Source organism: Serinus canaria, chromosome 1A (assembly GCF_022539315.1).
Source record: "Serinus canaria isolate serCan28SL12 chromosome 1A, serCan2020, whole genome shotgun sequence".
Classification (NCBI taxonomy): Eukaryota; Metazoa; Chordata; class Aves; order Passeriformes; family Fringillidae; genus Serinus; species Serinus canaria.
This window is the reverse complement of record NC_066314.1, coordinates 5,647,232-5,662,638: the sequence shown is the minus strand read 5'-3', so window position 1 is coordinate 5,662,638 and position 15,407 is coordinate 5,647,232. Positions and strand designations below refer to the sequence as shown.

The 15,407-nt window shown below is 41.0% G+C and overlaps 1 protein-coding gene across 8 annotated transcripts in view; it reads right to left on the bottom strand.

Annotated features, from left to right (window-relative positions):
* Window positions 1-15,407, bottom strand: part of CELF2 (CUGBP Elav-like family member 2) — a 376,846-nt gene that overhangs the window by 57,552 nt on the left and 303,887 nt on the right. For 7 of the 8 annotated variants that reach the window (XM_030238355.2, XM_050984875.1, XM_050984882.1 and 4 more), the window contains 2 exons: window positions 10,924-11,058; window positions 457-536 (listed from right to left, as the gene is read on the bottom strand). In XM_030238355.2, coding sequence (XP_030094215.1) covers window positions 457-536; window positions 10,924-11,058 — 215 coding nt within the window. Of the gene's footprint in view, window positions 1-456; window positions 537-10,923; window positions 11,059-15,407 lie in introns of those variants that run through there. The other variant, XM_050984924.1, reaches the window with a different exon arrangement.

Genomic DNA, 15,407 nt, shown 5'->3' with positions numbered 1-15,407 from the left:
ATTTGCAGAAAAACACATGCACTAGTAACTCAGTGTGGCCATGTTAAATCTCTTGAGCTTTTTCTCAGAGCAGTGCAAACCACAACACTTAGAAATCTATTTAAAAGAAGCTAAGGTTTTTCTTAGGGGGAACGTGTGTTAAAAATAGAGGTAATTTACTCATCAGAGATACTCTGAGTATGACTGAGGAGTGGTATTCACAGCATTTTTATTTTCTGCTGAATGCCACTGAAAACAGGATTGAGAGCTGTGTTTGGATACCACACAGCAGCCTTATTGTGCTCTTTTAGGTGATTGAGAAAAATAAAGCTTCACAAAGACAGGTAGAGCGAGCTGGTAAAAAATTTAAATCTGTGATTGTCATGTGTCTGATCTGATCCAGGAGAGCATGGCTTTACCATTCGCAATCATTTGCACAAAGAAAACAAAGAAAGGGCAAATGATACAGTACTGTACCTCCATGGTCTGAGACTGGTGCATGGCTTTGATTGCATTCTGTGCCATTGCCCTTGTAGAAAATGTGACAAACGCACAGCCTGTGGGAACAAGGGGACAGGGAGCAGGAAAGACAAAAAACAACAAGACAAAAGGGTTGGACGCTTGTTAAACCAACACAGTCTACGAGAACGGCCACAAGACGACACTGTTCTCAGTAGTACATAAAAATAAACAACTTCTCTAGTTTATTTATTGACAGTGCTGACTTGCTAATCTGACCATAGATGAAAGAAAAAAAATTAGGTGGAGATGGGTGACAAGAAGGGTTTTTATTTAATTTTTTTGTTTGCTTTGTTTTGTTTTTATTTTCTTTTTTTATTTGTTTGTTTGTTCTGTTTTGTTACTGTTTTTGTTCTTTAGCCACAGGGTTTGAAATAACTAAGGCTTTTATGTAGCCTTTGGATTGCATAGTTAAATCTATTCAGACCTGCATTAACAATTGCTTGCTCTGGCTTTTGTGTAGGTAAACTGTGGATAGTGAATAAATGTTGGCGTCACTGACAGCTGAACTGAGAATTTAATAAAGGGGTCCATAACATCACAAATTACTGTGATGCACCAAGAAGTATCGTACAAATAAGAATGAGAAAAACACCACCGTGTATCCTGTGACTACTTGTGAAAAGACTCGGACAAAATTCAGTAATGTAGGTGGAATCTCAACATTTAAGAAAATAACGTTTTAAAAATAAGAATCCTTATGGTATTTGTTTCTCCGAGTTCTAGGGACAAGTGTAATTCTTTGATCCATGAAAGCTACTGCCAGCTTGAACAATTCTGAAGCTATGTGCATGAACAACTGAAAAAATCAGTCTTTTTTTTTTTCCCTCTCTTCAGCCTTTAAAATCATAATGAAAAGCCAGTAGACTAATGCCTGGGCTATTTTTCCACCCTTTTACTATTGTCAGCCATACCTACACTGGGCATGGTGCAGGTCAACATTTTCAGTGCATGACTCACTGCCCTTTTGGCTAATAAAAACATTGCCTCCTGAGATTTACATTTTATTCTTCATGCACCCTTGGGCATCTTAAAGAAAAAGACTGTGAAATTAATGCAGATTCAGGCTGATTTTGTAATAATACCATGGCACACTAAAAGCTTAGCTAAAGCAACACAGACTTATTTCACTTGTGATCTCTAATGACTTTAAAAGTGCATTGATTTTCAGCTCCCTTAGCCTTGCACAGTTTGAACTTAGGTTTCAGAGAATAATTTAGTGTTCCACTCAATTTCCTCAAAACATTATTATTATTACTACTTAAAAGATTTCCAAATGAAGCAGATCTAAGCACTGAGAGGCTAAAGCATATTGTCATTTTAGAGCTAATGCATGAAAGCTACATTCTGGCATCAAAAATACAATATTGTTGCCCCTGTGGCCAATGGGCAAAATAAACCATTTTGCAATCCAGCAAGCAACAGATTGTTTGGTTTATGCAAATCAATTTGAGGCACAGAATACTTTTTCTTTTTAGCTCTGTGTGTACCTGGTAAGATTATCAAGTCAAGACTGTATTCACATTTTAATCAAACAACAGTAAGAGAAAGCAATGCCTGATCATTACCCAAAAGCACTACATCTAGTCATGAAAATAAAGTCAATGCATTTTTGCATCATGCGGTATTTTTTTTTTCTCTTTAATGTAAAATGCCCTTGATTCAAAAGAACCTAAGCTGGCTTATGTAGCTCTGACTGATAGATGAGCATCATAAAATCAGAAATCAAAATTCTTTTACCCAAATTTCACCACAGCATTGTGACTTTCTGTATTTCTTAGGTAAGAAAACAGCTGATGATGTCTCACTACTCTTTAGCCACACTACATAATGCTATGCTAGTCTTGTTCAGCAACATATTTCTGTCAAAGAATATGATGTAACAAACCAGCTTTCTGTACAGCAATCTAGACAAAATGTGCAGTAGAAGAGTAAATAATCTACAGTACTTCTCCTAGATTCCATATTGCTGCTGTGCACTAAAATTAAAGAGGCCCAAATTTACCATCCATCTCAAAGTAATCTCTCTTAATACCATTTCTGTTATTAGCATTATTCATTTCTTGTCTTGCAAATTCAGTGGGGGATGAACACAAATAGATATATACTGCAGGGCAGGCAAGGAACCCCATGCAGAGGCTTGAATAATATTGTTGATAATGGTCAAGAAACTGCTTCATTCACTTCTTTGGTTCTCACTATCCAGGAGTGTGTACTATAGTGACAATTACTGAATGGAGGTTTCAAATGCATGAGAAGCATGTAAAATGTCAGCAAAAATCAGTAAGACACAGTTTATGCATTTATCACAATTTCTCCCCAGCAGTTCTGCTGTAAGTAACTTACTGAGAGATGTTGCAATTAGCAGGTCTCAAAAGAAATGTGAGTCAGCAGAGAAATAAGGCTACATTCCTCTCAAGGTAAAGCAGACTGCCCCTTCCCTCCCTGGAGCTTTCTCTCTCTTTAACCACGGGGCTCAGCTGTTGGGTGCTTTCAGTGCCCAGCACCACTGCAAAGCCTTCCTCCTCACTCCTCAGCCCAAAACCATTTGCATGGGTCTCGTTGCCTTTGTCATGGAGCAAAAAGACCTTTGTAGCAGATCTCTGTACCAATTTGAAAGAAACTTGTTCTTTGGGCAAGGGGAATGCCTGATGAATGAGGTTATGCAGCTTGAATATGAGCATTTGGAAGCAGCATTCCACAGAGAGGATGGGGCTGCATTTTAATTAGGGTTTGCCAGCCAGAGGCTACAAGGTTAAGTCCCCTTGTTATCTCCATTCAGCAGGCCATTTCCCACCAATAGACAGTGGCCATTTCCACAGTAAATCTCCAATTTACCTCAATAACATGGCAAAAATTCAGTAGACAATGGTATTTCTGAATTATTTGAAAACCCAGACTTTCAGAGGTTTCCATCAAGTGCCCCAATTAAACATTTGTTAATTGAACCATCCTTCCAGACATTGCTACACGTATTGACATTCAAGGGTTATTTTTCAGCTACCAAGCCTGGACACTCACACACAACTTTTGTATATTTATTATGTGTGCATATATATTTTATTGTGCATGGAATATGGGATCATATCTATTTTATTATGTGTGAACTACGGACTCCTTTCCTTCCTGACCAGACTGCCACACTGGATGGGAGCTTAGCCTATGTCATAGGATTTGGTCTATTTAACTCAATTACTTTGCATTTACAGTTTAGGTGTTCAGAAAAAGCTGTTCTGAAATGCTTGTGTTTCCTGCCACGGTCAATGGCAGGACCTTGATTTTCCTCTGTGGGGCACATATGCACTGGAGGAGGATGGTTTAGTTGGGCACCTAGAATTTAATCAGAAGTTGGTGTCCAAGGACACTGGATTTCATTTCTTTATGTTTCTGAAGGGTTGGGAAAAGCCTTTCCAGCACTCTCTCTCTCACTGTGTCACACGGGTGCAGGTGGTCTTTTGGGAACACACTGCCAGCTTTAGGACCGTAAATCACAATTAGAGGAGGACAAGACTAATCAGATTTCATGCCTTGTGGTGCAAGGAAACAAGAAAGATTTCCATGGCCTCTTACCTCATCCTCTGAAACATGGCATTGATTGGCATGCCACGGAACGAGGTCTTCCTGACCCACAGCTACAAGCAAACTATTTCTGTTCTACTCCACCAAGTCCTAATATTCAATTATTCCCTTCTTACTGGAGCTGCTCTGGGAGGGAAAATATGGAGAGGGGGATGTTTCTATAGCTAATGGGTTGAAATGACTTCAGTTTTACAGCCAGCTACCTAGCTACACCAAAAAATAGATTATTTTGTAAAAACAGCCAGCCTACAAGACACCTCGCACTTATTTATCAGCTCTGGTTTCAAAATGTCAGGAATCACTGACAGAAGGAAAAGGGGAGGAAGAGAGATCTAAGAATTTTAGCTGCTTCTCCAAGGCTGCCTTCTCATCCCCTACAGCAGATAAATGAGTGACTGGGGAAAGGCTGCTGGAAGTAATTTCCTTCTGCAGGAAGAATTGGAGTAAGGCACCCAGACCTGGCATGGGAGAAATCTTATCAAATCTGCCACGTTGGCTGAGAGAACATCTAAACTCACAGGGTTACTCCTTACCCCTCTCCCACCACAAAATGAATGAGAATTCTGAAAAAGCAGTCAAATGTGATAGGCCTCCTCCTTGATCCTGGCCATCCCAAACCTAGGGCTTGCTGCTTGAGTGACTGAATATTTGAAATATTTAAAAAAGCTCAGCTCTGCCCCATTTCAACTCCTGATTCATGTGATTCTTCTCATCTCAGGTTTTTCTAGAAGTGTTGAGGAACATTCAGTCAGGAGTTCTTGCCCAGCCTAACACAACATCAACTCCTGTGAGCTGCAAGTGAAGGAGAATATTTTTACCTATGCAAGCTTCAGGTAAGGTTCATACCTACACAAGAAACCTCCCTTGTGAAACCACCATGGTCTACTAGAGGTTTTAAAGTGAAGCCAAAGGGAGATGCAAAATGCAGAGACATTGTTTGGAAGCCTAAAACCAGGGTTGTGACACAGAAGGAGACCCAAGAGATGTTCAAAGCCACCCAAGCAAGCGCAGTGCTGCCAGTGCTGGCTGCGCAGATGGTGCTGTAATGGTTGCACCACAGCTTCCCAGTACACTGTAAACAAGTTTTTCTTCAATTTCTGTAAAGAAACAAAAGTGAAAAGCTGCCAAGTACTCCTGCAAGGAGTAGTTGGGATCCTCTGAGATGAAAGCTTCTATTTAAGGAAAAGATAAGGCTTGAATAAAAAGCTATGGAAATTGAAGTGTGATAAAAATAAGCTCTAGTTGGGTTAAAATGTTTCTAGCTGAGAATGCAAAGTAGACTTTTCCTCTCCTGTGCTAATACAGCCCAGTCTGAAGGAAGGAATATCCTGGACAACAGCCTTCTAATGAAGACATCACACAAAAATCTGTCTTGGTGGTTAAAAAACATTTCATCTACAAACTAAATTGCACATCAAATTGTTTACCATAGTGATATCTGGTTGTTAGGTATTACCTAAGACACAATGACAGGTCTGAGACCAAGTGCAACAATTCAGTCTAAAGAAAAGAATTTGAAAAAGCCACAGTGAAGCTCTTCAGTTTATGCATATCAGGCACATGAAGGTAACAAGAGGCACATCCTGTAACTGTGTCTCAGCTCTACTGATTTGGCTACTGACTGGATGACAGGTTGTAGATTTTAAATTTCCTGAAGCTCATGGTTCCCTCAAAGCATTTCTAATTGGACATTCGATTACCCACCCTGCAAAGCACAGACTTCAGTAAGTGGAATTTACAGAAAGCCAGAATTAAATGGGTACCAAAGACCATGTTCTCTAACTGTGCCTCAATGATCTTCTTGTTGGAATAAAGCCTCTTGCAAATTATTTCATTTCAGAATTGCCTCTTGGGAGGGATTGCTGCAAAACTGCAGTAATGGAAATCTGAGATGTAGCTACTGGCCAAAGGCCAGCAGAGACATTGGTCAGTTGGATGTGTTGCTTCCCTCCCAGCTGCAAAAGGGTTTCAGCAAGGGAAAACAAAATTAAATGTGCCATAATGATTGGAAAAAATGAAAATGTAACCACATTGCAGCAAAAGGCATAAGGCATGGAGGTGCTTCTGAAGAGCTATTGAAAACACAGCACTTCCACGTCCTTGCTTCCCTTCACTTACTGATACACAATTCAGAAGGTAACCCCTAATCTAGGGTGTTCCCACAGCTGGCACTTCATGTTACTTTAGCTCAGAAAGGAGCAGTAAATATCCAGAGGAAAGAAAACCCCAGTATAAAATTCCCTCACCTATCCTTCCTTGCAATTAATTGTGATGCAAATACTAATTTTCTTTCACTAATTCATCCAGAAAACTCTTAAATCTGAAAGTTCTGAATGGATTTTCAGAAATTAAATTGCATCACCATGGTGTATCTCACTATTCCATTTCTAACCTGCTCTTAAAGCAAATAAAGAATGAAAAAACAATCCTTGTAATCAATGCCTGCAGAAATGTTCACTTGTCCCATGTGCCTGGTGATGTTTTGTTAAAAAATCATACAATTAGGAGCCTAGAAGATGTGGAAAAATGCATTTTGAGCTTTCTCACAATTTTCATGGTATATCCAACTCTCTCTACATGTTATTAGCAGGTTTTTTCAGCGCATGCTATTAACCCAGCTGACTTCTTTCTGGTATCTGATATATAAATCTGCACTTAGCAATACAGCAGAATAATTTGCTATGTGGTGCTCCTGTGATAAGGATAAGAGGATTTTTTTTATCATCATTACGGATGGTAATAATTCCTAGAGTGAGACAGAGATATTGATCCACTGATCTAAAACAAGCATTTTACAAAGGCAGAGGAGCATCACTACCCTTATTTTAAGCAGTTGGATAACAGAGATGATGAGTGACCAGCTCACCTATGGTCAATACAGCATATCAGTGGCACAGCTACACAGCTACAAATCAAACCTGGGTATTTCTGGCTATTTTTGCACACTCCAGCTCTCAGTGCCTGGCTGTCTGTGTTGGCATCTGTGGTCAAGTAGACATTACATAGTGCTGGGAGTCAGGAGGTCTGAAAGTTTCCTTAAGCCGTTTACAATAAGTGATTTAAAATCTTAATCATCTGAGGCAGTTCACTTCTACTTTTTCATGATAATGAAGCTTAGCACATGATATCACAATCATGAATTTTTGTAAAGCATATTTAGCTCTTCAGAAAAAGTGCTGGATTAAACAACCCTGCAGGCTGAATCCTTCTCTCTGAATAATGAATATTGTACAGGAAGTGGCAAGCTTCTTTAGATAGTCCCATGAACCCTGCTCAAGAGGCAGCCAGCCTCTGTGGCTGTTGGGTCCCTGGGTTCTTTATCTCTACAGCCAACATGGTATTTTTATTTTTTAATACCTTTCACAGCTAGGAATTACTCGCTGCAAGCCAGCTAATTTCACAGGGACTATCCCAGAGCCTTTGGAAGGCAATGCCTATTCTTGTAGCTGATTGAAATATAGCAAGTTACAGGTATAAACAATGGCTATTTCTTAGAAGCAGGAGTGAGTAACGTTGGGGGAAAACATGACTCAGCAAAAAAAAACCCCAAAACCTCAGTTTCTTTAAAATACACTGCTCCACCACTGGAGCTCTGTATCATTACTTTAGCCTCATTTTAGAGCTGAGTTTCAAGCAGCTGACAATAGGAATTTGGAGTGGAAAAGGTGATGGTCCATTATGAGTAGTGACAGCAATGGGTGCGACTTTAATATTAAAGTTCTGTCAACTCTTGGTTAGGAGCTACAACAGAAACAATGAGCTCCATCTCTCTCCCCTTCTCCCTTTATCTCAGCACTTATATCACACTCATCACAAAGTGTTACATTTTCCCTCGATGCCACAGGATGGGATTTCTCCTTGCTACTGGAGTCCATGTGGTACAATACAACCCTAAATCCTGCCTAGGAGTTGACAGCAGACTGTTACCCTCCCAGTGGTAAAGCTGCTGATGTCGTGTAGATGGGCTAAAATTAAAGTCAACCCAAACCTTTTTAGTCTTTACTAAGGAAAAAAACCCAAACCCAGCCCAAACCAAAACTGCTTTACTGAGCCATGTAACCTGGAGCTATTCCTTGCAACTATCTGCTGGTAATGCAGATTATTTGCCTGAACTCTTTAAGAAAGCTTGAAAGCTGGCATAAATACCAAGGAAGATACTGTTAAAGCTTTTTTCATCTGAGATACCATGAGGTGTACTTGCTAGGCAATTAAAAAGAGATACCAAACAGAGTTTACTGGACCATATTTCCATCTCACTGCTGTGAGCGCTGAACTGAGCTCCTGAAGGCTCTGGCATGGCAAGGTCAGGGTTTTCCTCAGACAGTGACTATTTTTCATTCACCCCTCTGTGTCTAGGAGGGGAGCACATCTGGAGGGGTGATGAGAAAATAAATAATGTTTGTGGCAAAGGGAATTAACATCTTGGAAATGGTAACATGAATTAAAACTCATTAAGGATTGGAACTCTTTACAAAGATTTAACAGTGTAAATTCTCCCTCCTGAAGCAGTTTTTCACCCAGTGCTTTTTCAGTCAAGCTCCCTCCTCTGCAGATGTCCCTCAGCGCTTTTCATTTCAACTGCAATACCGACCATTTTCACAACACTTTGCCTTCTCATGGAGTGGTGGTTTTGTGAAGCTGATAAAAATCTGCCTGAAAACCTGGTTGGCGCAGCTGAACCCATTTTGAAGTGTGAACATGGGTGTGTAGAAAGCAATTCGAGTTTAACAAGGCATGAGGCATGAGGGCATGAGAGAATATCAGTCGTGATTGTGACCGAAATGAACCCGAGCAGCACAGAGGATGCAGCTCTGCTGTGCTTACTGGTGTGTGACCTACCTGGACTGAGATCTTCAGCCTCCAGCAGGAGAGAACAGCACTTACTGTACAGCTGTGCTGGCCAGCACACAGCACTGCCCTGCCTGACACATTGGAGACGTGGCTTAGGAATTTCAGCTCCTGATTGTTGTGAGATTGCTGTTCACAGCAGAACAAAACCACCCCACCAACCTCACTTACTCTGCTGGATTTCATAATTAGCTTTTCTATGCTCCTACTATACTGTTGAATTAAAGCAAGTATGCAGTGGGATTTTTATGGATCCCAGGAAAGATCCATTTCTTTGTTGGGTGATGCTGACAAGTCAATTAAACCTTTTTTTTGGGGGCTCAAAACATCTGATGAGCAGATCTTGTTATTTCAGCAGTTAATTAGCTGCTTTCCCACTTGTGTCTTCCATCATCCCTTCCTTGTGCTGCTCACACAATGAAATCAGTGAAAATCAGAAATACTTATTTTGCTTCAGTGTTGGGTCTAGAAAGATAATGGCAACATTCGACTCCATCAGTAAACATTCCTTATTGGGCTATTGATTTCACCAATTTTAGACCTGTGCCCTAAACTTCCCCAAGGCAAAAGCCATAATTGGGAGGCTCTCCTTGTGCGAGGGGACTACTGCATCCCAGCCCCAAAAATTTGGGGACCACAAAGCATAAATGTAAGTGAATAATTTTCTGGGGCTCCCTATTTATTGTAAGAGTAGCTTTTCAACAATTCCTTATGGTTCAGTAGTAGTATAGTATGTTCTTTCAAGCAGTATATATTCCTATATATCCATGATATATAGGAATACCTGCACTTCCCTTGCTGAAATTTATAGGTGTTTTATAGAAACTGGAAACCCCCATGCACAAATTGTTGCACAAAATTTTGTGGATCCCATTGCCTACTAGAGGCAAGCAGACCCAAAAGTAAAGAAAAAATAATCCGTATCTATACCCATATCTATATGCAAAGTGGGTGCTATTATCTTTTTCTGTGCCTTTTGAAAATGTAATAAAATGCATAAACTGTGTACTTTCTATGGGTTTTTTTTCCCTATAGATGTGTTTTTCACAGCTCCACAATTAAAATTACTTTACTCCCTAAATTAAAGGGCTGTGTCAGGTTACAACGGCATAATCCTGCACTGAGAGATGGGACTATCCTTATTTCCTTTTCTACTCAGCAACCCCTGGCACTGATGTTCTGAGAAGGTTCATGCTCTGAGAATAAATTCAGGTCCACATACCATGGAGTTAAGATGCAGTCTGTATCATCAATATGCATTTATCTTTCTTTTCAATGGGTTTTCAGAAGGCCTTTCCCTAAAAGGTACTTTTGCACTCAAAAGGGATCACTGGTTATTGAAACCTGTGCAGCATTTCATTTCAAAGTTCAGGTTGGCCACTTGACCACTCTTGATGGTGATGCTTAACACCTCTGCCCTAGTTTTTGGGTTGTGGTAGAGGCACAAGATTTAAAAACTCGCTTTACAAACTTTTGTCCAGGCAAAGCTCTCAGGTCCAGGGTAACCTCTTTGTTTCTCACCTACAGCAGACCTATGTTTTGCATAGAGTTACAGAAAACACAGGAATGGAGGAGATAGTGCTACAACGAGGGCCAGTTCCCATCACCCTTCATGCCCTCAAGCAGCCATTTACAGTTCTGTCTTTTTTTTTTTTTCCCTTGGCCTTGTGCTACAAAGCAGAAATGGGGTCAGGGGAGCAACTTTGATTTTGTGAGAGCAGAAAACTGAGGGTGTTTTCTCAGGGTGCAAAGGAACCTTTCCAGCTGACAAACAGGGTGATAACACAAGTTAATATGTTGGTACCGAGACCTTTCTGACACTGGAAATAAAAGGTGATAATTTCAGTCACTGTGAAAAGTTCATGTGGATACCTCCATCACGTGGGACGTATTACAGAGTAACCTCTCGCTGCAGACAGTGGCTCTGCCTACCTTGGCTGTGACATAAAGCTCCCAATTAGCACTTAAGGAAAGAGACTGTACAGGCTGCACACTCACCTCGGCTCAGCCCATCTGGTCCCCGAAGGATTCGGCATTCTTCTATCTGGCCGAACGGAGAAAACATCACCCTGATATCATTCTCATTACACTTCTTCGAAACCATTCCTATGAACAATTTTCTGTCTTCCACAGCTAGAAGATAAAAATAATGAATGAGCAAAGGCCATTTCATCTTTTTGCTGTGATCAATGCTTCATTACCACATCAAACCAAGCTCCAGTCATGTGAGTCTGGCTCTGTAACTGAAGACAAGTCCTAAGGCAAACACTTTATACTTACAACCTCCCTTCCCCCTTCCTTCCCCACCCCAAATATCTCATTTTTCTCTCTCTCTCTCTCTCCTTTTTCTAGTGGTGCCTGCTGTTTATATAACATATTAATTGGCTGTCTTAGTCACTCTGCATACACCTCCCCTTCATGGCTTCTAAAAGGAAAGCATCCTCCTTTAGAGACACTTTTAAAGACATCTTTGCATAGATTCTAATTCAGATAAATTCCCTCATCCCCCTCATGTGTGAAAGAAACCTTGATGGGGTGAGGGTGAAGAAGGGATTGTGCACGTAATGATACAAGCTAATGAAAAATATTCCTGAGAAATGTTTTGAGATCAGCTCCTATCTGAGCTTTCAATTTCAGCCAACTTAATGCACGGCACTGGAAACGCAGATGTGCAATGACTGCTCTGGAAAAAGAATGCATTAAATTTTTCTGCTGGTTTTTTTTCACTGCCACAGCCCTCTGCCCTCCAGGAGGACACAAGACATATTTCAGGACATCACCTGAACACCCTCTGATGCGTAATGATGCTGAGTTTGCAAAAAACCACCATGAAAAATGTGCTTTACCTGAATTATTGGTAGAATATTTTCTGCCTGCACTGTCACCAACACCAGCACAAGCTGGACTGCTGCAGCGGGATGCACACAGCCCTATTAATCAAACCCAAATTTACAGGTCTAAAGCTGGGGACTCTTGTCAAAAATGAAAGAGGTCATCAAAATTTAATTCACTCTGGAAAAACTTAAAAATGTTAACGCACCCACCCATCTATATTAAACCAAAAATCTAAGTGCTTATTATACAGTACATACACCAGTGCTTTCTTCTTCTCTGGAAATGGCATGTAAATCCAATTCCCTGTTAATGAGCAGACTGGCAGGGTTTGTGGGGAAGCAAAGAGGGAAGGAAAGCTTTACTCCAGAGAGTCTGCAGTGCACTTACTTATTTCTATTATTGTGCAAATTATTTTTGTAATGAAGTATTTTCATTTCTGGGCTTACAAAAAAAAAAAAAAAAAAATAATCCTCCCTTGCTCTCTAACTCTGTCTCCTGTATTAGCAGGAGTTTGTCATATGGAAAAAAATGCAGCTGAAGAAGAAGGAACTGTGTCCATTTTTTCTAGGATTTGATTTCTGTTATGCTTCAACATTTTCAGTGCATTTAATAATTTCAAGAATAACAGGAAGAGGTTCATGTTTATTGATCACGAGAAGCGTTTGAAGTAATTTTCTCCTTAAATCGCTGACTTTAAAAAGTATTTGTAGCTTTTATATAAGCAAGCACCAAACCCATGCATTTTTCAGAGCCCAAAACAGAGATCAGCCCCTGCAATCCCAGCTTCTCACTCTACAAGCTTGCAAGAAAATTGGTGTGAATTTAACACCCAGGGGAAGATATTTTCTTCAGCAGAGATTCCTCAAGACTGAACATTTTCATTCACACTTTATATTGGGGTTCCACACGCAGCTGAACCCTCCAGAAAGGGTTAAGAAATGATGAATGCATGGGATGAGCCGGTTATATACAGATCAGGAGCTGAATATGCATGATTGCAAATAAGACCTGCAAGTTGGGATATTTTTATATTTATATGTGTGTATGTGTATATATATATATGTATATATATAAAAATATATATATATATGTATATATATATGTATGTCTTATTATGAAGGTTTACATCTGATTCATAATATCCAGCTGACCTTGATGCTGCTAAATATTATTTTAAGGGTGGGAAAGCTGAATTGCCTTGCTCACAGCTACAAGAGGAGTGCAGGCAGCCACTTCTGCTGGTGGAAGGATGCCTGTAACCTGGCTGCAGACAATTCCTATATTGTCTTGAGCAATCTCTTTGAGGAAGTTCCCTGGCAGCCTGTCCCCTCAACAACAGCCACAGACTATGGCCATAGTGCAGGAAAGATTTTGAGACAAGGGACCCAGCTGGGCTGCCAGGCCTGGATTTCTCTGCACCACAGACTGAGGTCAGCCTGGGTAAAGCCTTGGTGCCAAGCACATTTCCAAGCATTGCCTTCTGCTCTGTGTTATGAACCTCTTATTTTGTGTCTCTCTGTGTCAGCGAGTACCAACCAGTTTAAATTTGATCTTAGGCTTGAAATAGCGTGTAGGTCTACCTTAAGGGTGGCTAGGTTCCAACACTCTTTTAAAAATAGCTGCTGGCTAAGTTGGACAAATGCCTTCCACAGCATCCCAAAGGAGGTCCCTTGGGTCCCGCTTTGGTGCCAGGACAAAGCCTCAAACCAAAGAGATTCACATGGAGACTCAAAAGAAACGAGTTGGGAACAGAAGGCTTTGTTTAAATTTTCCAAAGAGTAGCAGGCGACAAACTCCCCATCGGCCTCCTTCGGTTTCGGTAGTAAACCTATAAATATGCCATTTAACTAACATGATTTGCAGGTTTGCAGCTTGAGGGTGATTTTATAGTAAATTAAACATCCAGCTCCTGTGTACTGTACATCTTAAAAATGCAGATTTCATGAAGAATGCTCAAAGTACAGAAAACATATTGATATGATGACGTGCTCTGCATTCAGTGCCATTAGTCAGTGCTGATCAGTGTTGAAGCTTAAGAAAATTGCTATTCTTTTTCTGGCTAGAGGCCCAGCATAAAAAACATTTAAAGTGACAATTGTCAAGATCAAAATGACATGTTTTCACTCCATCTGATAGAACATCTGATATTATTAGGCTGAAAGAGTTTTTCCCACACAAAGAAAGGAATACTTTTCCACCTCAATAAGACTGATTTTCAGGAGTTATTTCTGCATTTTTGGTCAGTCACTTCTTTCTTGCTAAAATGAATTCTTCCCAGCCACACAGGCAAGGTTTGAGAATCAGACAACAGAGTGCAAGAAGGGCGGGTCAAATGCTTTTAGAGGTGAGCAAACTTCCCTCTGGATCTGCCCCGCCTGTGGATTTTCCTGTGTGAGTTGGATTTCTCCCACCCACTGTAAAATGAGGATTAAACACACATGACCCAGCAAAGCACTGAGCCTGGGACAGTTGCTTCTGCTTAGGGAAAGGATGGCAGCCTAAACCCATCTGGCCTAACTTCAGTGACCTACAGCTTTGGTCTCAGCTCAACTGGTTGTTGGCAATGGCAAGAGATCAGCTCCTTCAAAGAGTGACAGGTCTCACCTCTCCCAGCAAGGTGGCAAGGTGCATGACAAGGCATTTCTCCCTTTGTCATGGGAGTCTCTCCCCTGTAATTTACTGACAGTGAATTCCAGGATTTTTTTTTCCATTGACTGAGTAGATTGACAGATGCTGTTACCTTCCAGCCAACTCCCACATCTTGGGCATCATGACAACATCTAGATGTCCCGAGCTCCAGCTGCAGGGACACCAGGGATGAATGAGCTCTGAGGGGCTGCACAAAGCTTGGGAGCTGCAAGTGCTTTGGGCAATGAGAGCAGGCAAAGAAAAAGGCTGGGGGAAGGGTAACAGTGTGCAAGGGCCAGCACATGCACACATATCTCAAAAGCATTTCACTGCTGCTTGATAACTCCCTCTCCCACCCTTGGGGTAGGTTTCAACAATTCAAAATCCAGAAAAATCAAAACTTTTTCAGCCTATGTGTGACATCATTATTTCTGAACCTCACTTATGGGCTTAGTTGAACTTTGTGACTATTTCACACCCCTCTGGGGGAATGAAGGAGATACAACTGTGGAAGCAGCAGGTAGGATGGGGTGGCTGAGTGCCCCTCCTTGATGGAGCAGAGGGAGCCAGAAGGTCACAGTAAACAAGGCCTGAAGTTCTATTTATAGGAAGGAAAGTGTGAAACCACACAGTTTCTTGATTAACACATTATGGGTTTCACCTTTAATCCATCCCAACACACTACAAATGCAGACTGGCTGTGCTGCCAGGGCAGTTCAAGTGACAAATCCAGCTAAGCCTGCTGGATTTGGGGTGGGGTTTGCCAGGATGCAGGAGCATGAAGAAGTACAGACACCTGTTTTAAAATGAGTAGAGCTGCTCTTTTAACCCCATCAAGGCTAGCACTGCCATCACTAGCACACGTGTCTGGGCATTGTGCTTGAACCCAGAACTCTGCCTTAGCCATCAAAGGTTATCTGAGATGAAATCTGTCTCTGCTGGGAGGGGAACTTTTCAAACTGAGCCTCCTGTCTTCTGACAGCACTACATCCAGCCTGCAGAATAACATCCTGAAGGGT